Source organism: Schistocerca piceifrons, chromosome 11 (genome assembly GCF_021461385.2).
Source record: "Schistocerca piceifrons isolate TAMUIC-IGC-003096 chromosome 11, iqSchPice1.1, whole genome shotgun sequence".
NCBI lineage: Eukaryota > Metazoa > Arthropoda > Insecta > Orthoptera > Acrididae > Schistocerca > Schistocerca piceifrons.
In genome coordinates, this window is record NC_060148.1 from 54182187 (window position 1) to 54208523 (window position 26337).

General features: G+C 41.7%; 1 protein-coding gene across 3 annotated transcripts in view; it reads left to right on the forward strand.

Moving 5' to 3' along the window:
- Window positions 1-26337, forward strand: part of LOC124720113 (peroxisomal carnitine O-octanoyltransferase) — a 245074-nt gene that overhangs the window by 100777 nt on the left and 117960 nt on the right. For all 3 annotated transcript variants that reach the window (XM_047245407.1, XM_047245409.1, XM_047245408.1), the window contains exons 6-7: window positions 19394-19608; window positions 23341-23559. In XM_047245407.1, the coding sequence (XP_047101363.1) occupies window positions 19394-19608; window positions 23341-23559 (434 nt within the window). The remainder of the gene's footprint in view (window positions 1-19393; window positions 19609-23340; window positions 23560-26337) is intronic.

Below are 26337 nucleotides of genomic sequence, written 5' to 3' on the forward strand. Positions count from 1 at the left end.
AAGGCCATATCCTGACTGACTCCCTCAATGACTCATCATCTCCCAGCCCAACCCACTAAGAATAGAAACTTCCAGATTTTCGGATGGTGTTGATCTTATACTGTAGGCACTGTTTAAAAAGGGATTTTTTTAATATTCCATCCCTTAGCAGGTAAAATAGGGGATGGAAGGTTTTTAAAGTATGTCACAGCTACGGCAATTTTGAAGCTCGACCAGTGAAAATTTATATTTGGTTTCTCAAGCAGAACTAAAGAACCTGTGCCTCAGCATTTTTTGAAATTTAACCCCTATGAAGGTGAAATAGTGGTAAAAGTTTTATTAATGAATAATTATTTTTGGTTACATATAAAGAAATACTTTTTTTGGCATTTTTGAAAATTTGACACCTTTGAGGGTGAAGTGGAAGAAGAAAGCTTTTATGGAAATACTTCTTATGCAAGCATTTTTGAAGCTAGCCCAGTGAAAATTTACATTTGGCTTCTCTTCTGTAAATAAAAAAATTCGACTTTCACTGTTTCTGGAAAGTCAGCCGCTAAGTGGATGAAATATGGGGTGAAATGTTTTATGAAAATATTTCATTGTGAAAGCATCTTTAAAGTTAAATCTTTCTAAACTGGAATTTAACTTTTCAGTTTAAAATGAAAAAAAAAAAAAAAAATATATACATTTTTCACTGTTCGTAATTCAATCTCTAAGGTGGCGAAATTAGGCCAGATTGATTCAGAGAATCATCATCACTGAGTCCAAACTGCTAAGGATAGAAAATTTTGGGTGCTGATTGTATACTGTAGGCAGTGTTTCAGAAGGGATTGTTCAGAATCCCACTCCTAAGGGGGTGAAATGGGGGATGATAGGCTTTTTGAAAATATGTTACTATTAAGAGAATTTTGAAGCAAGAACTACAAAAATTGGCGTTTGGTTTCTCAGTGAGAAAGAAAAAAATACAAGTGTTTCAGCATTTTTGGAAATTCAGGCACTAAGGCAGTAAAACAGTATGTGGAAGTTCTTGTGAAAATAAATCATTATTCAAGTTTTTGTGAAAATAAATCATTATTCAGGAACATCCATGAAAATTGGTATTTGACTTCTCAATTAGAAATAAATAAAATATTATGTGATTTTTGAAATTCAGCCAATAAGGAGGTGAAATAGGGGATGAAAATTTTTAGGAAAACATTTAGCTACATTAAAAAAGAAAGTTAAGCTAAATCTATGAAAACTGGTATTTCATTTCTCTGTCAGATATAAAGAAATGTATGGTAGGGGATGAGAGTTTCTATGGAAATATCACCCCAAGGACTGAAAAAGGATGATTATCAAAAACTTTGGACTCCAGCTACCAGAATCGATTCATCCTTGTGTGGCCTTAATTAGCATGGAAAGTTTATGTGTTGCAATTTGTGAACTACATAAAAATCTGATAAAAGGAAACCAAAAACATCTGTGCATAACCAGTTGACACTAAGCAAGTGTGTGTGTGTGTGTGTGTGTGTGTGTGTGTGTGTGTGTGTGTGTGTGTCTAACAACTCAAATTCAAATAATGCCATATCATAACAATTTTTGGACCGAAGAATTGAACAAAGTCTCCACCGAAAATAACACAAGAAGTGGAGAAACATGTTTGGGTTAAGAAAAACAAAGTAACAGTGTTTTGCATGAAGCGGAATCTCTCTCCAAAGTTTGCTATGAAACTCTCAGGAACCAATATTTAATGAGTAACCTATTGACATTCTGTAGCCTCATGTGTATCACTCCTGTAGAGATCACGAAGAGAATAATAGATTAATTACAGCACACACATAGGCATTTAAATAGTCATTCTTCCCACGCTCCACATGCTGTTGGAATGGGAAGAAGCCCTAAAGCCTGGCCAGTGGCAAAGTACCCCCAGCCATGCTCTTAACAGTGGTTGGCAGAGTATACAATATTTTATGGACCATAGGACCCACATTTTTCTTTAAAAAATTGCCTCCAAAATTCAGGTGCCTCTAATACTCGAAATTAATATAAAAATGTCCAGGATTTGATGTAAAATTTCGCCAGTCTTAAAAATGGCCCATCTCTATCTGGCAACAGTGGATTCGACTGGCAGCAGCAGTGCACCGATGAGACAGACACGAGTTGCAGGGACTCACAAGCTTGCTAACACTGTCTCCCTCCCACCTAGCCTTGGCAGACCGAGAAAGCTGTCTTTCCTACAATGCGTCGTTGTAGTCTGTAGTGCCAGTGAATGTTAATGCCTGTCGACGAGGTCGGTGCACGTGCTCTGTGGAGGCGACACGGTATACAGCCTGGGCCGTATGAGAAAATACCTTAGTGTTGACAGTAGCCGTCTACTCGTGTCCTACCGAGCGAGGTGGCGCAGTGGTTAGACACTGGACTCGCATTCGGGAGGACGACGGTTCAATCCTGCGTCCGGCCATCCTGATTTAGGTTTTCCGTGATTTCCCTAAATTGCTCCAGGCAAATGCCGGGATGGTTCCTTTGAAAGGGCACGGCCGACTTCCTTCCCCGTCCTTCCGTAATCCGATGAGACTGATGACCTCGCTGTCTGGTCTCCTTCCCCAAACGACCCAACCCCAACCCCTAGATCACAGGGTCCTGGGTTCGATTGGCAGCTGGGTCAGGGATTTTCTCTACCTGGGGACTGGGTGTTTGTGTTGTCCTCATCATTTCACCATCATTCACGAATTGGCAAGACTGGACTGTGGAAAGATTGAGGATTTATACAGGGGCTGATAACCATACCATTCAGTGCCCCACAAACCAAATTGCCGCCGCCGCCACCACCACCACCATCACCATCACCATCACCATCAGCACCACCATCAGCACCACCATCATTATCACTATCATCATCATCATCATCATCATTATCATCATCATCGACTCTGCCACTCTGTTGTTTGACCAGGGAGAGGGCAGGACTTCAACTAGAATTTAAGCAAAAATTCCATCTCAGTTCATGAGGTCGCTTGCTAATTTAATGTCCACTGCTTCCTTACTAATGCTATATCGATAGCTGGAAGCACATGCCAGAATGTCATTGTTCTTATATTTCATAAGATGATTAGATCATGAATACGACACTTCGTAATGATGTGGAATGTGTCAGGTTAATAAAAGGTGTCTATACAAGATATTACATAACACAAAATATTACATGACACTTAATATTTTTTTTTATTTTTATTTATTTATTTATTTTTTATTTCTTTTATTTTTTTGGGGGTGGGGGTGGGGGGTGAGGGGGTGGAGGGGAATTACCCACTTACTATATTCAAAAATTCATCTAATGAGTACAAGGAGTTGCCATTAAGAAATTCTTTTAATTTCTTTTTAAAAGCTAAATGGCTATCTGTCAGGCTTTTGATGCTATTAGGTAGGTGACCAAAAAGCCAAAGTTAGATTTAACCTTGAGTAGTGAAAATCATCCTTTCTCCTAGTGTTGTAGCCATGTACACTGCTATTACTTTTGAGTTCGTTCGGATTGTTAATAACAAATTTCATAAGTGAATATATATATATATATTGTGAGGCTACAGTTAAGATCTCTAGCTCTTTAAATAAGTGTCTGCAGGATGATCTTGGATGAGCTCCAGCAATTATTCTGGTTCCAAGACAGTAGCACATTTGCTTGACTGTTGTAAGTGTGTGTGACATGTATGCTCTGACTGTCCGATCATTGCATTACCAAAGCTTCCAGCACACACAATAGATTCCTAAGGATTGCAGTGGCTCAAAGACTTCTTTAGTAGTAGAGCCCAATATGTAGTCCTGCACGGCCAGTGTTTGTCATAGATGAGGGTATCACCACAAGTGTCCAAGGGAAGTGTGATAGGAGCACTCTTGTTCTCTTTATACATAAATGACCTGACATATGATGACGCTGTAGTGTCCAGGAAAGAGTTGTAATTGCATAACTGTGGTAGGATACAGGATGTCTTAGTCAGAATTTCTGTTTGGTGTGATGAATGGCAGTTTTCTCTAAATGTAGAAAAATTGAGGTTAATCCAGACGAGTAGAAAAATCAGCCCTGCAAGTTCAAATATACCCTACTGGCCATTAAAATTGCTACACCACGAAGATGACGTGCTACAGGCGCGAAATATAACCGACAGGAAGAAGATGCTGTGATATGCCAATGATCAGCTTTTCAGAGCATTCACACAAGGTTGGCACCGGTGGTGACACCTACAACGTGCTGACATGAGGAAAGTTTCCAACCCATTTCTCATACACAAACAACAGTTGACCGGCGTTGCCTGGCGAAACATTGTTGTGATGCCTCGTGTAAGTAGGAGAAATGCGTACCATCACGTTTCCGACTTTGATAAAGGTCAGATTGTAGCCTATCACGATTGCAATTTATCGTATCGTGACATTGCTGCTCGCGTTGGTAGAGATCCAATGACTGTTAGCAGAATATGGAATCATTGGGTTGAGGAGGGTAATACGGAATGCCGTGCTGGATCCCGACGGCCTCGTACCACTATCAGTCGAGATGACAGGCATCTTATCCGCGTGGCTGTAACAGATTGTGCAGCCAAGTCTCGATCCCTTAGTTAACAGTTGGGGACGTTTGCAAGACAACAGCCATCTGCACGAATAGTTAGACAACGTTTGCAGCAGCACGGGCTGTCACCTCGGAGACCGTGGCTGCGGTTACCCTTGACGCTGCATCACAGACAGGAGCGCCTGCGATGGTGTACTCGACGACGAACCTGGGTGCACGAATGGCAAAACGTCATTTTTTGGGATGAATCCAGGTTCTGTTTACAGCATCACGATGGTCGCATCCGTGTTTGATGATATCGCAATGAACGAACATTGGAAGCGTGTATTCGTCATTGCCGTACTGGCATATCACCCATCGTGATGGTATGGGGTGCCATTGGTTACACGTCTCGGTCACCTTTTGTTTGCATTGATGGCACTTTGAACAGTGGATGTTACATTTCAGATGTGTTACGACCCGTGGCTCTACCCTTCATGCGACCCCTGCAAAACCCTACATTTCAGCAGAATAATGCTTGACTGCATGTTGCAGGTGCTGTATGGGCCTTTCTGGATACAGAAAATGTTCGACTGCTGCCCTGCCAGTACATTCTCCAGACCTCTCACCAACTGAAAACGTTGGGTCAATGGCGGCCGAGCAACTGGCTCGTCATAATACGCCAGACACTACTCTTGATGAACTGTGGTATCGTGTTGAAGCTGCATGGACAGCTGTAGCTGCTCACTTCATCCAAGCTCTGTTTGACTCAATGCCCAGGCACATCAAGGCCGTTGTTACGGCCAGAGGTGGTTGTTCTGGGTACTGATTTCTCAGGATCTATGCACCGAAATTGCGTGAAAATGTAATCACATGTCAGTTCTAGTATAATATATTTGTTCAATGAATACCCATTTATCATCTGCATTTCTTCTTGGTGTAGCAATTTTAATGGCCAGTAGTGTAGTATTTGTTGTGTATTGCTTGATACAGGTATGATGATTAAACATATAGGTGTAATGTTGTAAAGTGAATTAAAATGGGCCAACAGCATAAAGGCAGTTATAGGCAAGGTGAATGGTCGACTTTGATTTGTTGGGCGAATTTTATGAAAGTGTATGTCATCCGTAAAAGAGACCGTGTATGGAAGACTAGTGTGACCATTCTTGTATACTACTTGAGTGTTTGAGGTCCCCAGGAGGTCACAATAAACAAAAATGTCAAAGTAATTCAGAGGCCTCCTGCTAGATTTTTTACTCACATGTCGATCAGAGTGTTAAGGATGTGCTTCGTGAACTCAAATTGGTATTCGTGGTGGGAACACTATATTCTTTTCAGAAAATGCTGTTGAGAAAATTTAGAGAACTGGCATTTCCAGCTGACTATAAAATCATTCAAATGTCAACAGTGTACATTTCGTACAAGGACTGCGAAGACGAGATAAGAGAAATTAATACTTACGTGGAGGCATATAGTCAGTAATTCTACAAGATAGTCTCTGTAGTGGCTTCCAGAGTACAAGTATAGATGTAGTTGTAGAAGAGCAGGGGATGTGGTAGATGTCCCCCCTTACACAAACCAGGATCATAATTTACAGAGTGTAACAGGCTTTAATTTTACACAGATGGTCGAAAAATCCACTTCACGAGCTGTTTGCTCAGGATACGATTGGTTTGCTGCAAGTAATATGTGCCTAAGGCATAAAAAGTTTAGACATGGGCACCGCATCATCATTTGCGTCAGCCAGTCACGGTACCAGTCATCTTACAGAATTTAACAACACTTGGATATTGGAGGCACTTCCAGCTATTGACATGATGATGTTAAGAAAGCTGTTGAGATTAAAGTAGCAAGCAACCTTACAGAGATTGAGGTTTTGCTTAAATTTTGTCCAAAATCCTACTCTCCCACTGGTCAAACAACAGGAGCACAGAGTTAACACTACTTGCTCACCTGTTGTGAGTTAAACTATCAGTACTGTTTCGCAGTGTTCCCATATAAGATTTGATTGAAGTACCTTTCGTCACATAGTGCACGGTTGTACTCTGTAACTTGAATGACAGAGAACGCCACAAAAACGTTGTACATTCTCATATTTCTCTCTTTTTCCTTCACTATTTACAACAGTCTGCCAACACTGTGATAACTTTTTTATTCTGCAACTGTAGACATCACACGGTTTTGAGGCAAAGTGCTCATCGAGGTGTGTTTGGAGTGCATTTTCATCTGGAAAGGAAGTTCCTCGATAGAGAATGGAAAAGGTGAAAATCTGAGTTAGCAAGATCAGGTGAATAAGATGTCTGCGCAATGACTTCCCAACCCAACTCGTGTATAGTGTTTTTTGTAGTCTAGCAGAATGTGGGCGGGTGTGATTTTGGAGGGGTATCACTTCACACAGCCTTCCCGGTTGTCGTTCTCGGATTGCGTCTGCGAGATGTCTCAGTTGTTGACAGTAAATGTCAGCAATGATATTACACCTCGAGGAAGCAATTCATAGTGCGTCACACCGTCGCTTTTCCACCAGATACGTAACATTATCTTTTGTGGATATGTACAGGTTTGTGTTCAGAGAGTTGTTACTTTTTTTTGGGGCTCAACTATTCCTTTCTTCCCTTATGTTAGCGTAAAGACTCAATTTCTTGTCACCAGTAATGATACAGAATAGGAGTGGCCAGTGTTGTTCACGAGGCAGTTGATGGCGAGTGAGCAGTAATACACGTACAGCGACTCGCTGATTTTTGCGATTTTGGTTTAGAGCACGCAGTACCTGTAACCCTGAGCTTTGATCCTTCCCTTTCATTTGCAAATGTTGCACAACGGTGGAATGATCGCAGTTCATCACAAATGCCAGTTCTCGAGTACACTGATGTCGATACTGTATTCACCCGAATCTAAGCCACACTCGAATCTAAGCCGCACCTGAAATTTGTGACTCAAAATTCAAGGGGAGTGAAAAGTCTTAGGCCGTACCTCCAAATCGAAACAAAGTTGATCCATAGTAATATGAGACACAATTTAGGTCGAATGGATGACGATACAGCTACAGTAGTTTGGTTCGAGTCGTAAGCTTAGCAGTTAAGCTTTAGCTGGTAGCCATTGCTATGCGTCAGGCGCTCCATCCGTATTTATATGGGTACACTTCCTTTTTCATGAGCTTCAACTGGTTTGAATCAATTGCTTATTTTTCTTTGATCTGATAAGTGCCGTTTTCTTTGTTATAGGTGTTTATGTCAATCAAAGCTGAAAATGCATTATTGTACTGTGTCATGCATTGCTTGTCGCATTCTGAGTGTTTACGGCCTGTCGCCGCTCGCAGCATGGCTTACCTTTGTGCGCGCTACCGCGGCTTACAATTATTATTATTAATTTTTTTTTTTTAAATAAAGGGGAAAGAGAGAGAGAGAGAGAGAGAGAGAGAGAGAGAGAGAGAGAGAGAGGAATCGTCTCATTAGTGAAACAATGGCAAGAGACTGCTATTTATTGTTACTTCTACTGCTGCTTTCTTTGATAATGATCAACAAGACCCAAATAATAGACTGCTGAACGAGAGTTTAGTGAAAATTTTTCTCCGTTTGAAAATCTTTGCAGATGCCTCTTTAGTACATTACATTCTGTAGAGAAATTAGTCATCTTAGATTTAAAAATCTAGTCAATTGCCGTTCTTCATTTCTGACTGTATTACTATCAGGCATATGAATAATACGAATACAAACATGACATGATATGTATATTCTTCTGCGTTTGCTGTTGTCTCACTCTAGTTTCATAGTTTATTAGGCAGACAGGATTTAAATGAGATAGCAGCAACCACGAAAGAGTACATTACAAAATGTTTGTATCTGTATTTTCTTATGGTGAAGAGAATACTGCATGTGATTCACAATTCATAAAAGTTCCTATTAGCAACCATCTCTTCTCACAAGTAGGAAAAAATTCAGAACATAGGGTTGGTGATATTGACAAACATCCCAAACAGTCTTGCCAGCCGGATTTTCGTAGTACATTGAGATGCTGCTACATTCGAAGATGAACAAGACGAAATTTATATTTCCTGTTATGAAACTTACTGGCAGATTAAAACTGTGTGCCGGAGGCAAAGGTCCCAAGTTCGAGTCTCGGTCTGGCACACAGTTTTAATCTGCCAGTAAGTTTCATAACAGTGCACACTCCACTGCAGAGTGAAAATCTCATTCTGGAAACATCCCCCTGGCTGTGGCTAAGCCATGTCTCCGCAATATCCTTTCTTTCAGGAGTGCTAGTTCTGCTAGGTTCGCAGGAGAGCTTCTGTAAAGTTTGGAAGGTAGGAGACGAGGTACTGGCAGAAGTGAAGCTGTGAGGACGGGGTGTGAGTCGTGCTTGGGTAGCTCAGTTGGTAGAGCACTTGCCCGCGAAAGGCAAAGGTCCTGAGTTTGAGTCCCGGTCCGGCACACAGTTTTAATCTGCCAGTAAGTTTCATAACAGCGCACACTCCGCTGCAGAGTGAAAATCTCATTCTGGACATTATCACTGTACACGGCCCAAATGTTTCTGGCTGCTTCCACTGCTGTCTCCCCTCTATTGAACGCCAACAGAATAATATGTTGGAAATTGTCCACTTTCTCCACTTGGCATTCGATTTCCTAGCATCCACAGCTCTCGTCACTATGTCCAAATGACAAAATTACAATATGTAAATTCAAATAGCAACAGTGAACTACCAAGAAAAAATGACAATTGATTCATAAACCCATAGTAACTGGAATATCTGCGTTACAAAACAAAAAATTACAAGCTTGTGAACCAAGCTAATAGTTAAAAACAAAATCATGGTGAAATCCATAGAAGATGAAATATTTTAACATCCACAGATAGGACTCCATTAAGTTGATTCCTGATATCATACAGCATTAATCTTTTTCTATTTTGTGGAAGATATTTCAGTGTATTTTTAATTATATGTGGTGTCCACTAAAGTCTCTCCACAGTGCCGTATGATTGTTAGCTGCACGTGCCATATGCCACAGTGAATGTACCGAAATGAAACTCAGTGAAATACAAGTTATTAATTTGTTGAATATTCATTTTTTACTTACAAATTTTCACATAAAATGTTGAAAGTGTCCCCCCTGTTGTTGAATGCACAGTTCAATTCGTCTAATCATGTTTCCAAACACAAGCTGTAACATTCCTTCTGTAACAGAAGCGGTGAAAGTGGATATTGCAGTGTCAATTCATCGATGGATTTTGGACAGTTTTTATAAACAGTTGCTTTTGCTGCACCCCAGAAGAAAAAGTCAGGTGGTGTTAGATCAGGAGATCGTGGAGGCCAAAGTCCCTGTGAAATTATGCGATCACCAAAAACATGAGCAAGCAGTGACATTGAAACGCGAGCTGTATGCACGGTTGCACCATCGTGTTGAAAATAACCGTTCAGTATTTCACTTAACACACGTTCTCCTATGAATGGGTACAGAGTATCACTGCAGTATCGTCGTGCGTTTACTGTTTCATTGAAAAATATGGGACCCACGATCTGACATCTAGAAATCGCAATCCAAACTCCTAACAGAATGAAGTGGTTGCCCTTGAATACACAATGGATTTGCAGTTCTCCACATAGGAGAATTTTGCGAGTTCATGTACCCGGATAAATGAAACCGCGCCTCATCATTGAAAAACGTCTCATTAAGAATATCCCTTCCATTTTGTTGAATGAAAGTTTTGAACCATTGACAATAATGAAGTCTCTTGGCATGATCAGCATTTTTCAGTTCTTGCATAACTGTCACTTTGTGTGGGAGAGGTTCTAATTTTTTCCTTACTGCTGTGTGGGCTGTTCCGACACTAACATCAATTTTGTGTGCGAGTTTTCTCACTGACTTTTTCGGACTCGTGGACATTTTATCGGAAATATCGAGTAGTTTATCATCAGACTAAATGCTTGGACATCTGTCACTGAACCCGTACTTCAAAATTTGTTAATCAAATATCACACAGTATCGCGATGTGGGAATGTTGTCTCTGGGAAAACTGAATTAAATGTTTGACGAACTGAAACTGTATGTTTACAGCCAGCTTTGAACAGTTGTTCGACTAAAAACACATGTTCTTCGACTGTTAGCATTTTAACAGTGACAAAAACAAAACAAACAAACTAACTAACTAACTAAACTTAAACATTCACGTCAACACATAACGACACACACCAACGATACTACTGATGCTGGCTGAGATGAACGAAACAGTGGAATGTGGGGAGAGTCCACTTGAAGGGGAGTAACCCAGGCAGGCGAACAATCATACAGGACTGCGGACAGACTTTTTGAACACCCCGTATTTTCTTAATATATCTTGAGGTACTTTCAAAAAGGGTGGGTGCAGTCGTCCATTGGGCAGAGTACTAGCCTCTGGTCCTGGTACTCCCAGGTTTTAAACTGGGTAGTGGTGGGGATTTATTCTCATTCCAGTCCCTCCAGGACGTGTGCAGTCAAAATGAGTACTTGGGGTATTTTCCCGAGGGTAAGTAACAGCTGAGGCTACGGACCCATCTCAGCTCACTCTGCCAATGGCACAGTGGACAGAAGGGCTGCACTCCGCCAGTCGAGCTGATCATCCCACCACAGACTGTACCTGTACTTTAAAAAATGTTTGTGGATAAAGTAAATATTCCTCTCAGTTGAAATTCCAGTACTCCTTCATCACAATTTTATTACAGTAGAGAACAGTAATAGTAATGCTCGATATCAGATTACGTCTGTTATCTTAGTCTCAGCAGCAGCATAACACTTTCAGAATTCAAACAAATAAACAAACAACAACAACTATAACGATGACGACAGAAAAACAGCAGGCCATGTCGTCATGAACTTGTGCTCTAAAACAGAAAACCACACAAATCCTTTTAATAGTTTGATACGTATTTAATAAAATACGTCAGAAACAAACTTATCTACAGGGTGTCCGAAAAGTCTTTCCCTGATTACATAAATTGGTAACTCAGGCTAGAAGTAAGATACAAATATGAAACTGGTGTCTAATTGTTTACAAACTATCAAAGATTTTTTGACACATCAGTAAACTTCCACATGAGCACCCTTGGTAGCACATAGCAAATCTAGGCGGTATTCAATTTCTGTCCACACGTTAGCCAACATCACTGGAGGGATCGATTCAACGACTGTGGTTATCCATTGCCGCAGGGTTTCAAGATCTGGTACATGTGTTCGGTAGACCTTGTCCTTGACATAACCGCATAAAAAGAAGTCTAATGGGGTTATGTCAGGAGAGTGTAGAGGCCAAACCGTTGGCCCATCACGACCAATCATGCGCCCAGGAAAGGTCATATCAAGATAGGCAGGGACGTCCAAACCCCAATGAGGTGGTGCACCGTCTTTCTGAAACAAGACATCGGGGTGATACTGAAGCAGCTGAGGAACAGCATACAGTTGCAACATGTCCAGATACACTGCAGATGTGACGGTAGCCTCAGCGAAGAAGAATGGCCCGATAATTCGATCGTGCAATAGCGCGCACCAAACATTCACCTTTGGACTGCCTCTGGTGCACTCCATGATCTCGCCAGGGGGTCGTGAACCCTAAATGCGCACATTATAGCGATTCACTACTCCACTGACAAAAAAGGTCACTTCATCAGAAAAGGCAATTCGTCTGAGATAACCATTATCATCCTCAATACGTGATTGCATTTTGACCGCAAAGTCGTATCGACGTGTACTGTCATTGGGCAACAAGGCCTGAACAATTTACACTTTGTATGCATGAAACAATAAACGTTTGTTTAAAATGTCATGCAGAGAGCTTTTTGGAATCTGTAATTCACGTGAGGCCCTGCCCACTGATTTCTTCGGACTTCGCAGAAAAGACTGCCTTACAGCTTCCACCCTGTCTGCTGAGGTTCTCGGTCGACCAGACCTCAGAAGGTCAGCAACCGATCCTGTGTTCTTAAACTTCTACCAGGCTTTAATGCTCTTGACATCAGGTGGATTCCTTCCAAATGTTGTCTGGAAGTGTGTCTGCACTGTGTTTGGTGATCGTGTCTCATGGTACCACAGGACACACTGTGCCTTCTCCTGATTGGTTAACATGGCTTCTTGGGCAGTGCAACTCATACACTAGTTACGTACTGCGAACCTAAAACAGAAAAAAAAAAAAAAAAAAAAAAAAACTTTGATAGTTGTAAACAATTCGACACAAGTTTCATATTTGTATCTTATTTCTAGCCTGAGTTATCAATTTATGTAATCAGGGAAAGTCTTTTCGGATACCCTGTATATTCACCTAACATCGTTTGGGCAGTGTGACATCGGTGTAACTGGAAATATTTTCTAACGCTATAGATAATAACAAGAAAAACAGTCTTGATCACATGGTAGAAGACAGTTTATTAGTAGTGACCAGTTTCAGTCAATACAGGTGTCGTTTAGACCGTAACGCATCTGCTTCAGTAATCTGTGCAGAGCCGAACTGTGTGCCGAAGGACACATTCGTTGACAGCAGTTCACTAAAATGCCGTCTGGTATACCGCTTCGCTCCACTCAGTGCCTCCACAGGTTAGTGAAGGAGATCTGTATTGACAGACTGCCTGTTGCCTTCTGTCTCAGGTTCTTTAGCCAATGCTTGTGTGACGATTTTTCCAACATTTTGCCAGCACGAGTGGCTGGCATTGTCAAACATTCAATCCCCCCCCCATTTCTGGTGGTGTGGATCAGAGCTGAGCTCGTGGCCACAGAGTATATGTACCTGGTAGAGTTGGGCAACACGATTCTTTTTCCCGATTCGATTCCTACAATTCAATCTCACATTGCGAATCGATTCCTACGATCCGTTCGCGATTCTTTCACAATTCATTCTAGTCTGTGATGGCACGATTCTTACGGAATGCAAAAAGTTCTACATCTTACTCACAGATGGCAGGACATGTCGGAAATTGTCAACGGGGTTAGAATCGAACTGTGTCATGACAATATATGCCAGAAATAGCTCATTTATGAGTAATTGTGCGTATGACATTACAAGTGTGATTCTCGATTTATTCGTGTAATGCCTTAATTGATGAAAGGTTACATTTGATTTGATTGCATCTATTGTTTTATTTCAGTATGCCAGGAAAGAGGAGTCGATTTGTGCGAAAGGTGGTGCAAAATTACGTGGTATGTCAGTTTGGTTGTGTGGCTTGATTGTATCTAACTACAGACGTCTGTTTTATAGTAACAACTAAAACTATGTAGGTGAACTCAAAAAGGAAAAACCAGTCTAAATACAAAATTTCATCCAAATTGTTAGGGCCGTTTTCGAGATACGCGAAATATAATACATAATCCAAGTGCTATTGCTTGTGTGTAAAGAAGCTGTGTGTGTTTTGAATTGCATCTGCAACAAATAAGAGTACGTATTTATTCATCATACTTGGATTTCTTGGTTTTAATCGTCTGTATTGGGAGCTGCGTACTCTCTGTATATCGTTTCTGTCATCACTACTTCGTGTATTACTCACGCAAACTAAGCTGACGTCGGCACGGTGGCTGATGGTAGCGATGGTAAATGGGAAATGCTTTTACACTCGTTCGCGTCAGCCACCGCCAAGTGTCAGCTTGGTTTTCACGAGTAATATTACGGCCCACGAACCTCGTTTGTTTGTTCCGAGCTTCCTTTGTTCACACGCATCCTCCATTTGACTGCCATCTGGCGGTCGCAATCATTTGGCACGACTCGGCATGATTCGAAAGTTGCCTTCGAAGCATAGCGTACTAAGAATCGCTAAATCGTTGGAACTCGGAATTGTCACGACTCGGAAGCACGCAATCGTTCTTACGATTCTTTGAACGACGTTTCGTCCATATCACGATTCGATTCTTACGATTCTTTATTTAGAGTCGTTCAAACGAACGACTCATTCACGAATCGCCACAACTCTAGTACCTGGAGCGCCAACATCTGAGGGCTTCTCAGTGGTCATTTCCAGTGCGATTCTCCTCTTGCTACCTGCAATGGTCATTTGCTGCAGCACGGGAATCAGAGATCCGTTTACCTTTTTCTTGTCGAAGATATTTTCGTGTTTGTGTATTTCTATAGCTTCTCTGAACGAGCAGATGTGATAGCTCATCTCTACGGCCAGAACTTGCGTTCTGGCGAATTTCACTATTCGGTCGGTTTCACACAGTGCATGCTCTGCCACAGTCGATTTCTTCAGCTGCCCCAGCCTGCAATGTTGCTAATGTTCTGTGATCCTGGTGTCGGTTGCTCATTCAGTCATTCCGACACAAACTTTTCCGCATATGCACGGTAGGGGGTATATTCCCGACAGTGCGAGTGGTTCCCTTTTCTCCTCTGCCGATCTCAGAATTTCACCCTGTTATACTTCTAACATAACTTGTGGAGTAGCCATTGCACCTCAGAACACATTCCGAGCATTGCATTTTGCATCTGAAGTGCCGAGGCTTACATATTCGTCTTGCTCGCATTACAACTGTATTAATTGTGCCTCTTTTCTGGCTCGGGTGGTGACTTGACAGTTTGTGCACCACACGAGCCAGAAAAGAGGCACGATTAATATAAGCAGCCTTACAACATAATAATTGGAAGTAGGGAGCAGTGGGAGAAAACAGTTCGACACCGTACGGGGGACATCATTTGGTTCACCGATGGGTCGAAAACAGATCAAGGAGTTGGGGCAGGGTTGTACGGCCTTCAGCCAAGACTGGAGAGCAGCATCTCTCTAGGGAAATTGGCCTTTGTATTCCAAGCCGAAATTACTGCAATCAGGGCATGTGTGGAGGAGAGTATGAGCAGGTGCTACAATGACCGTAGCAGCTACATCTATTCAGACAGCCAGGGAGCCGTGAAATCATTGGCAGCTCCTGCAACAAGATCTAAGATTGTTGCAGATTGCCACAGGGCTCTGGTGGAGCTGGGGGAAGCAATAGGGTATACTTAGTGTGGGTTCCTGGCCACTCGGGAATCCGTGGCAATGAACAAGCCGGTAGATTGGCTAGGATGGGGTCAACGACTCCATTTATTGGACCGGAACCTGTCTTGACTATCACCAAGGCTATGATCAAATTAGAGCTACGGAACTGGCTTAGGAAACAGCACGTAGGATATTGGACCGAGGTCACACACCGGGTTTCCTAAGCCCTAAATCATCTTTCACAGAGCCGAGCAGAGCCCTAATCTTAGAAGATGTACGGAACACACTCTCAGTGTTAAAATTCCTTAAAATTCGTCCAATCTTGATTCTGTGTCAGTGTGGGAAAGTGTACATTGGCCGTTCGAATCGCACAGTGCATGACAGGTGTGTGGAACATCGCCGTCATACGAGGCTACAACAGCCGGAAAAATTGGCAGTAGCAGAACACTGCCTAAATGAGGGACACAGTATGAAATTTGATGAAACTGTGGTAGTTGCCAACATTTCCGGTTTTTGGAACAGTGGCTATAAAGAGGCGATTGAAATTAGGTTGGCAGATAATTTAATCAACAGAGCCAATGGGTTTCCTCTTAGCAAGACTTGGAATCCTGTGTTGTCTCGCATCAAAATTGAACGTTCTTCGATGCGGCCTTGATTGCGATATATCGTTGCCAGCAGTGTTTCACTAAGGGCGGGGCCACCTCCCTGTCTTGGAAGGCAGCAAACGTGATGGGAGGCGCATGTGCCGTGTACTGAACGGTGGCCTATATAGGACGTCGATTTGCAGCCTGGCGTCAGTTCTCAGCGGGACTCGTCAGCAGAAGCAGCATTTTCCTGAAGATGGTGACCAATTGTGTCGCCAAAATATCGAGTCAAGTTGATTTTGGGATCTGGCAGCAAACCCGAAGAGACTTTCAAGACTTACTACGCCGGGAGAGCCTACGTAATCAGATTCCTTGCATTATTTAAGGGCACTGATTGGCTTTATTAGATATACAGGCAGCAATACCGCACAATAAACCTAGTTTCGGTGCAGGCAGTGGCAGGTTAGACCTAAGCTGTTTTAGCTCTCCTGTTAAAATCAATCATTCAGTCAATATGAGAAAAACAAATGTGTGAGCCCCAGCACCTCAGATGTGAAATGCAACACTTAGAAACTGTTCTGAGGTGCCACAGACAACAGCGTCAAGCACTCCGTGAAGTGACTCATCGGGGAAAGAAATGTCGGGTACAACCTTTCTGCAGTACATTCCCAGAGTTAGGGACACGATCAGCTGCATATTGCGCAAACACAGTATAAAGACTATTTACAAACTGACAAAGAAGATCAGAGAGTATCTCAGATCGGAAAACAAGGAAAGCCACCCACTTGCAATGTCGGGAATATACGACATACCGTGCAGGTGCAGAAAAGTTTGAATGGACGATCGATCGTCAGCGGGACCGCATAACATAAACGACATTCCAGGATGGGGCAAGTGGAGAAATAGGCCGTGACGGATTGTGAGCTGTGTGAAGCTGACCACACAGCAAAATTCACCGACACAGAATTTCTGGCTGTAGAGAAGAGTTATCACATCTGCTTGTTCAGAAAAGCTATAGAAATACAAAAACATGACAATAGCTTCAACAAGAAAGAAGAAAGCCTCAAGGTAAATGGATTATGGATTTCTGTGCTGCAGGAAATACCCGTTGTGGGAAGCAAGAGGAGAACTACATGAGAATGACCACAGAGAAACCCTCAGATATTGGCGCGCCATAGTCCGCGGCCACGAGCACAGCTCTGGTCCACACTGCCAGCAATGGAGGGTGAAACTTTGACAATGCCAGTCAATTGTGCTGGCAAAATGTTGGAAAAATAGTCAGATAAATGTCAGCCAAAGAACCTGAGTCAAAAACCGACAGGCAGTTTGTCAACAAGTGACCATTAAAACTTAACAATTGAGATCTGTATTGATTCAAAGAGTTTGACAGAACACTGAAAGACCTGAATCGAAACAATGCCCCGGCAGTAGACAACATTCCACTAGATCTACTGACAGCCTTGGGAGAGCCAGTCCTGACAAAACTCTACCATCTGGTGAGCAAGATGTATGAGACAGGCAAAATTCCCTCAGACTTCAAGAAGAATATAATAATTTCAATCCCAAAGAAAGCAGGTGTTGACAGATGTGAAAATTACCGAACTATCAGTTTAATAAGTCACAGCTACAAAATACTAATGCGAATTCTTTACAGACGAATGGAAAAACTGGTAGAAGCCGACCTTGGGGAAGATCAGTTTGGATTCCGTAGAAAAATTGGAACACGTGAGGCAATACTGACCCTACGACTTATCTTAGAAGCTAGATTAAGGAAAGGCAAACCTATGATTCTGGCATTTGCAGACTTACGAGAAAGCTTTTGACAATGTTGACTGGGATACTCTCTTTCAAATTCTGAAGGTGGCATGGGTAAAATACAGGGAGCGAAAGGTTATTTACAATTTGTACAGAAACCATGTGGCAGTTATAAGAGTTGAGGGGCACGAAAGGGAAGCAGTGGTTGGAAAGGGAGTGCGACAGGGCTGTAGCCTCTCCCTGATGTTATTCAATCTGTATATTGAGCAAGCAGTGAAGGAAACAAAAGAAAAATTCGGAGTAGGTATTAAAATCCATGGAGAAGTAATAAAAACTTTGAGGTTCGCCGATGACATTGTAATACTGTCAGAGACAGCAAAGGACTTGGAACAGCAGTTGAACGGAATGGACCGTTTCTTGAAAGGAGGGTGTAAGATGAACATCAACAAAAGGAAACCGAGGATAATGGAATGTAGTCGAATCAAGTTGGGTGATGCTGAGGGAATTAGATTAGGAAATGAGACACTTAAAGTAGTAAAGGAGTTTTTCTATTTGGGGAGCAAAATAACTGACGATGGTCGAAGTAGAGAGGATATAAAATTTAGACTGGCAATGGCAAGAAAAGCGTTTCTGAAGAAGAGAAATCTGTTAACATCGAGTTTAGATTTAAGTGTCAGGAAGTCGTGTCTGAAAGTATTTGTATGGAGTGTAGCCATGTATGGAAGTGAAACGTGGATGATAAATAGTTTGGACGAGAAGAGAATAGAAGGTTTCGAAATGTTGTGCTACAGAAGAATGCTGAAGATTAGATGGGTAGATCGCATAACTAATGAGGAAGTATTAAATAGGATTGGGGAGAAGAGACGTTTGTGGCACAACTTGACCAGAAGAAGGGATCGGTTGGTAGGACATGTTCTGAGGCATCAAGGGATCACCAATTTAGTATTGGAGGGCAGCGTGGAGGGTAAAAATGGTAGAGGGAGACCAAGAGATGAATACACTAAGCAGATTCAGAAGGATGTAGGATGCAATAGGTACTGGGAGATGAAGCTTGCACAGGATAGAGTAGCATGGAGAGCTGCATCAAACCAGTCTCAGGACTGAAGACCACAACGACAACGACAATGACAACGACAACAACAACAACAACATTGATTGAAACTAGTTATCACTAATAAATTATCTTGTACTTCATGGTCAAGACTAATTTTTAATCGTAATTAAATTTATTCCAATGTGTTGTTGAAAATCATTTACTACAGATAACATCTGGCATTAGTTATCTTCAGTTGTGTAGTTGCATCGGTTGTTTACAGTGTGTTGTCATTTTCCGTGCAACCTTCTGCTTCCCGGTTATTGTTGCACCACCCAGTGAGGGTTTAAGTTGTCATGCAGGGCAATCTGTCATTTAATTTGTTCCCTTAAAACAAAAGTGGAACACTCGACGAAATATCGGCAGTGGTCGAGGACGTCACGTGCTGTATTGTTATCGAGTTATTTCGACAGTCGGTATGCTGGGAGAAGTTCACGTTTCATCGTTTTTGTCACATTTTATTTCCAGAATTAGTGCACTCGATAATTTCGTAGTTCGGAGCTTTACGAAGTAATCTCTGACGAGTGCCCCGTGACGACCTTCAATGTACCGTGTTGCAGGGCGGGAAGGTAGGTGCCCTTCACACGCGGTGGTGATCTGCCGCTGTGGCCGGCTGTACCGCTGCGAGAGCGTGCACCCCAACGGTGTGACGCCGCTCACCCCCCTCGAGTGGGAGTGGCAGCTGAGGGAGGTGGTGTCGCGCTGCGAGGACGAGGGGGCGACGCGGCCCGGCCTGGGGGTCCTCACGTGCAGCGACCGGGACCGCTGGGCACAGGTGAGGCGTTATCATTTTTTTCTTTTTTTAATTACCATTTGAGGATCCCGTAACACTGTAGGTTTCCTCTAAATTTACTCTTTTCTTTTCCTCCATTATTCTTTCATCTTTTGAATGCGTCTCTTGTTTTCTTACACAGACTAGTTACACTGCCTTAAATTGTGACTTAGAAACATGTTTTGCAGTTTTTATATATATTAGAAAGAAACATTCCACGTGGGAAAAATATATATAAAAAACAAAGATGCTGTGACTTACCAAACGAGAAGGCGCTGGTGCCACACACACAAACACACACACAAATATCAAGCTTTCGCAACCCAAGGTTGCTTCATCAGTAAAGAGGGAGGGAGAGGGAAAGAGGAAGGGATGTGGGTTTTAAGGGAGAGTGTAAGGAGTCATTCCAATCCCGGGAGTGGAAAGACTTACCTTAGGGGGGAAAAAGGACAGGAATACACTCGAGAGTGCGCGCGCGCACACACACACACACACACACACACACACACACACACACACACACACACACACACATCCATCCGCTCAGAGGCACACATGTCTGACTGTGCTTTATCGAGATAGTATCCTGGCGCTGACCCAAAAATTCTCAAAGTAAGGAGTAACACTAAGAGGGCAGAGCAATCTGTAATGTCACCTTCTAAGACTTAAAACAAACTGTTAAAACTTTTGGCAGCATGCTAGAACATTAGCAGTTGCAGTTCATGTAAAAATAAAAACTAACAATTCAGATTGCATTTACTTCTGTCCTACTGGAGGAACTTCTTCTTTTTCATCATCATCATCATCATCATCATCATCATCACCTTCGTGAAACGTTTCTGATTATAAGGTCATTCACAAAGCCTCGTTTCTGATTATAAGGTCATTCACAAAGCCTCTTCCAATCTTCTCTTTTCTCACACAATTTATCATTCAGCATTTCTTCCCATTGTAGTTATCTCTGATTTACACTATCCTTCACTTGGTCTCTCCATCTTGTTTGTGATCTTCCAACTGATCTTCTTCCAGATTCTCTCTATTCCAGAACCCTTCTCAGTAGCCTTTCTTTTACGCACACTCGTAATGAATGTAAAGAAATAGTACTAAATTTCATTCATTCTGTTTCACACCCCATATACAGTGTTTTATAGATACTGCAACAGTACTGTAAAAATCTCAGTTCATTATTTTCAATATTTTTGAGATGCAAACTTTTACCTAAAACCTACAATAACTTTTCTGGTACTACAAAACCGAGCTAAAGCTTTTAAAGTATTCATTTGTGACATTATTTGAAGCTGTAACCAAGAAGATTTTTGTTCATAAAATTGTTTTCCAGAGTTTTATTTTCTCTTATTACAGTAGCCTATTGACATAATAGTAATCAAAAATATTATTTTTAATTACATTTTGTTGCGTGAGTGATGTGGAGAGAACGAGAGAGTGTATGGAGGACAAAGTGTGGAGGTTTTATGTAAAATGTATGCATGGGAATGTTCTTGTGCAATCATGAGATCATGTAATGTATGTCTAGTGTGCTTGCTTTTGTATAAAGGCACCCAGAAGTAAAGTTAGCTGTAAAACCAACTAATATTTCATTTCTGGGCATAATTCATACCTTGTTTTATTTAAATTAAAATTGGTTTCATAAATACAGATTTTGTAATGAATTGCTGTATGACTTATTGGATGACTTAAGGATTACCATGGGTATTTGACGGCTGGTGATTTTCTGATTGCCTACATAAACCAACAGCCAATAAGAATTGAACGTCTCTCACACTTTGTGTAGTGCTTTCGACTATGATTTAGTGTCTGTAGAAATCACTCGGGAACTGTATGGTGTGGAACCACACCACTCTTATCTTTGTTAGGATGAAGAACATCATACATTCTGTCAGTTCTTTTATTGTATTTGTGAAGCAACTACACCTTTGAATGTTTTGATGAACATTCGAAAATTTTAAGTGGCTTAGTTTGGAAGTTAATGCCATGTGAACTTTCTTGTCATATTTAAAATGCTGTAGAGCATGTTTCATGAGTGTGTAAGCTCTTCTTTTTAAGAAGCCCACTGAATGACTTCATATAGTAACACACAAATGGCTATGGGTCAGTGACGTACAGAACATAAAAATAATTCAGATCACATAGGTGAACTTCTGGCCACTATCGTGTGAAACGTTGTAGTTAAACTTGCTCCAACAATGGTTTGACAGTAAATACAGACTTCGTAGACATTTACAATTTGTTTTGGGGGTGGATTGAACTGTTAGGGGTGAGAAACTATAACCTGCCCTGCCGCACTGCCCACGTGTGGTTCAGTCGTGGTCTGACGTTGGCTATTGTAACAAAAGCTAGTTACCTCAAGTAGAACAAAAATAAATTGCACAGTTTGGCCTGTTACTTTTTATTTTTATGTTATTGACTTTAAATCACTTGTAGCTCTGTTTGGCTGCCACCAGAACTGTTTCTGCTGAGGTCAAGACTCGACATTCCACCAGTATCCAGCTCCCGCAAAACGCAACTCGCCCTTTTTTCACATGATATCTTGCGAACCGTGGATGAAGGGTATCAGACGGATGCCATATTCCTCGTCTTCCGGAAAGCGTTTGACTCGGTGCCCCACTGCAGACTCCTAACTAAGGTACGGACATATGGGATTGGTTTCCAAACATGTGAGTGGTTCGAAGACTTCTTAAGTAATAGAACCCAGTACGTTGTCCTCGATGGTGAGTGTTCATCAGAGGTGAGGGTATCATCTGGAGTGCCCCAGGGAAGTGTGGTAGGTCCGCTGTTGTTTTCTATCTACATAAATGATCTTTTGGATAGGGTGGATAGCAGTGTGCGGCTGTTTGCTGATGATGCTGTAGTGTACAGGAAGGTGCCGTTGTTGAGTGGCTGTAGGAGGACACAAGATGACTTGGACAGGATTTGTGGTTGGTGTAAAGAATGGCAGCTAACTCTAAATATAGATAAATGTAAATTAATGCAGATGAATAGGAAAAAGAATCCCATAATGTTTGAATACTCCATTAGTAGTGTAGCGCTCGACACAGTCACGTCGATTAAATATTTGGGCGTAACACTGCAGAGCGATATGAAGTGGGACAAGCATGTAATGGCAGTTGTGGGGAAGGCGGATGGTATTCTTCGGTTCATTGGTAGAATTTTGGGAAGATGTGGTTCATCTGTAAAGGAGACCGCTTATAAAACACTAATACGACCTATTCTCGAGTACTGCTCGATCGTTTGGGATCCCTATCAGGGTGGATTGAGGGAGGACATAGAAGCAGTTCAGAGGCGGGCTGCTAGATTTGTTACTGGTAGGTTTGATCATCACGTGAGTGTTACGGAAGTGCTTCAGGAACTCGGGTGGGAGTCTCTAGAGGAAAGGGGGCGTTCTTTTCGTGAATCGCTACTGAGGATATTTAGAGAACCAGCATTTGAGGCTGATTGCAGTACAATTTAACTGCCGCCAACTTATATTTCGCGGAAAGACCACAAAGATAAGATGAGAGATTAGGGCTCGTACAGAGGCATATAGGCTGTCATCTTTCTCTTTCTATTTGGGAGTGGAACAGGAAGAGAAGATGCTAGTTGTGGTACGAGGTACCCTCCGCCGTGCACCGTATGGTGGATTGCGGAGTAGGTATGTAGATGTAGATGTATGTTTGTGTCAGATCACTGCACCTGTGTTGCTGCTGTGACCTTTGAACTGTGTGCTCATCCATCCAGAACCGCATGAGACTACGGGAGCTGAGCACGCGCAATGCGGCGACGCTGTCGGAGATCGAGTCGGCGATGTTTGTGCTCGCACTAGACGACGCGAGACCCGGCTCGTCGCAGGGAGCCGCCGGCACCGAATCGCTCGGCGGGAACTTCAGCTGCCGTTGGGCCGACAAGAGCCTCGTGCTGGTCTTCTTTGCCGACGGTGTCGTCGGTGGGGTCTCGGATGTGAGTAGTGAGTGAGGCGACTGAGGCAGTACTTAGGCTGTGGTCCCTCTGACCGACTTCTCATTTTCAACAAGTTCGACATTACGAACAATTATTTTTGACAATATTATTTAAAGGATAGATTGCTACTCACTGTGTAGTTGTAGATGTTGAGTTGCAGCCAGGCACTACAAAAAGACTGCTAAACACACAAGCTTTCAGCCAAAAGGCCATCTTCTGAGTTGGACAACACACACACACACACACACACACACACACACACTGTAGTGGGACTTTGAATTTCACCGCACTACACTCACTCCTTCAGATATAAATTATACCGTCGCAGCTGTATGAGCACTCGACAGCAGAGAAAATATTTATAAGAAAATGAAGGTACAAAAATTGTAAATCTTTTTGTTTTCTACCCGCTCTTGTCGCTTGAGAGCGGAAGCTTAACTTCACTTGTTCACTAGTCTTGGTGTGATTCAGAAGTAAAAACTTATTCGTTAGTCTCGGTCTGATTAAGACGTAAAAATTTATTGATGTGCAGACATATTCTATTGCGGAAGCTTGTATGAAATTTGGAGGATGGAAGCAGCCGTAAAATACATTGCATTCAATGTCAAGATGGTTTTAATTGGTAGACATTAGTAACTGCGGGACGGTGAAATTTACTGCAAGATTTTGGAGCAGCTATGACTTTTTCATGCAGAAATCAAGCAGGAGATTGTTGGAGAACAAGACTGGAGAACAAGACTTGGACACCACACGAGAGTAGACATTTTAACATGGTAATGAATGAACTCTTATCTACGCCATTCCCCCCTGTTAATCACATTTTGTTATTCTCTATTCTCTTTCAAATAATTTTTGTAGTGGAAATTGGTTTGACTTTTGCTCAGAAACGCCACAAGGACCATCCCAACGATAGCTTTTCTGTAATACGAAATCCGATTTGCATTTCATTCTTTCCCATTTTATGGTCATTAACGATTTTAAAACCCTCTTTTTTATTCACCATTTCTTCCCACATTTTCGACCTTCTCTTTTCTTTTCTTCTCTTTTTCTTTTTTATTAATCACACCACACACACACACACACACACACACACACACACACACACGCGTCACTGTCTCTTGCTGCCAAGGCCAGAGACAGTAGTCACGTGTGTGTGAATTTTGTTTGTGTGAATGTGTGTACATGTGTGTTGTCCAACTCAGAAGACGGCTTTTTGACTGAAAGCTTATGTGTTTAACAGTTTTTTTTTTTCCCCCTGTCTGCAAGTCAGCATCTCCGACTACACAGTGAGTAGCAGTCTATCCGTTTCATAATCCATCATGGATTTTCCATTGTTTGAACAATTGTTTTTAGTTTACAAACCTCACACTTATCATGTGTGAATTTGGTTTGCTGTACATTTTGTCGACCCATGACAATACGTACGAAGAAATGATTAGAAAGTGCGTAAATTTTACATGCTGATTCAAACAAATGAGAAATTGAAAATATAATCGAATATTGCTGTGAATAATGTTTTTAAATAATTTCATTTATAGATAATTTTAAAACTAGGGTAGCCACAGTTAAAGTAATTACGTGTAACTGATTGACCATTCATACAATATAAAGCAAGTGTTTACATACAGATGTTAAAACTTTTAAAACATAAAACTGAATGAAAAGTCCATCACTCCCTAAATGACAGCTATTATGGACTCTGGACTTTCATTCACCTGTATTTAAACACCTGTATTATACAGTATGAATGGCCAATCAGTTATGTATGAATTCCTATATTTCATTTAATAGTTAAAACATGCAGTTTAAATATACATAAACTATATTTATTTGTTGAAGAAGACATTTTGCAGACGAGCTCCACTTTTGCGCAAACATTCCTCCCATCTCTTAGGTGAACTGTGCATGGTTCTAAGTAACATTGGCAATTACTTCTCGGATCTTAACTTTCATCTTTGCCATTGTAGCAGATTGGCTACAATACACTTTGCTTTTAATGTGATCCGTGAGAAATGAATCATACAATGACAGATCATGGGGTCTGGCATGTCATGAAATGTCACCATTTCTCGGAATTATACAGTTGTATATAGCAGCCACCGATATTCCTGCTGTATGTGACATTCATCCATCATGGTGAAACCAGCCATTCTCAGTAATTTGTGGAAATGTAAGCAGTTTTTGTGCAACAGGTTTCAAACAGTGTGGCATAGTCACAAGGGGGAGGGGGGGGGGGGGGGGGGGGGAGAGGAGCGGTCTATTATAATATATGGTGATACAGCATAATACCACATGGTAATTTTGTTGCTGTACAGTGTTTGTTGGAGCTGCTGATTACGCTTTTCGTGTGCCTGATAACAGAATTTTGTTTATTTACAAATCCACTAAGATGATACTGGGATTTGTCCATCATCCGTCACCACTTATCTTTCCAACCATTCATTCACAAAATTGTTGTGACATTCCTGGATGACCTGTTACTTTTACAAATGGTAATATAGATCTTGCACCAGTATTCGTTGAAGTCTTCAACAGTGCAGCTGTAAAGAGAATGGACGATGACAGATTGAACAAAGTGGGCTTCTTGTGCTAATGGTTGAAATAGCCTCAATACTGTCTGATGTACTAACAGTTTGCATACGGCACAGTTGCTACTTCAAGTATTGATGTCAACTAATTGACAAGAAGGCATGAGTTGATTTCTGTATGTTACTCAGAGCTAAAAAACAGCCAGGCTGATAACACAAATTTCAGTATTTCCCATTTCTCTGAATCACC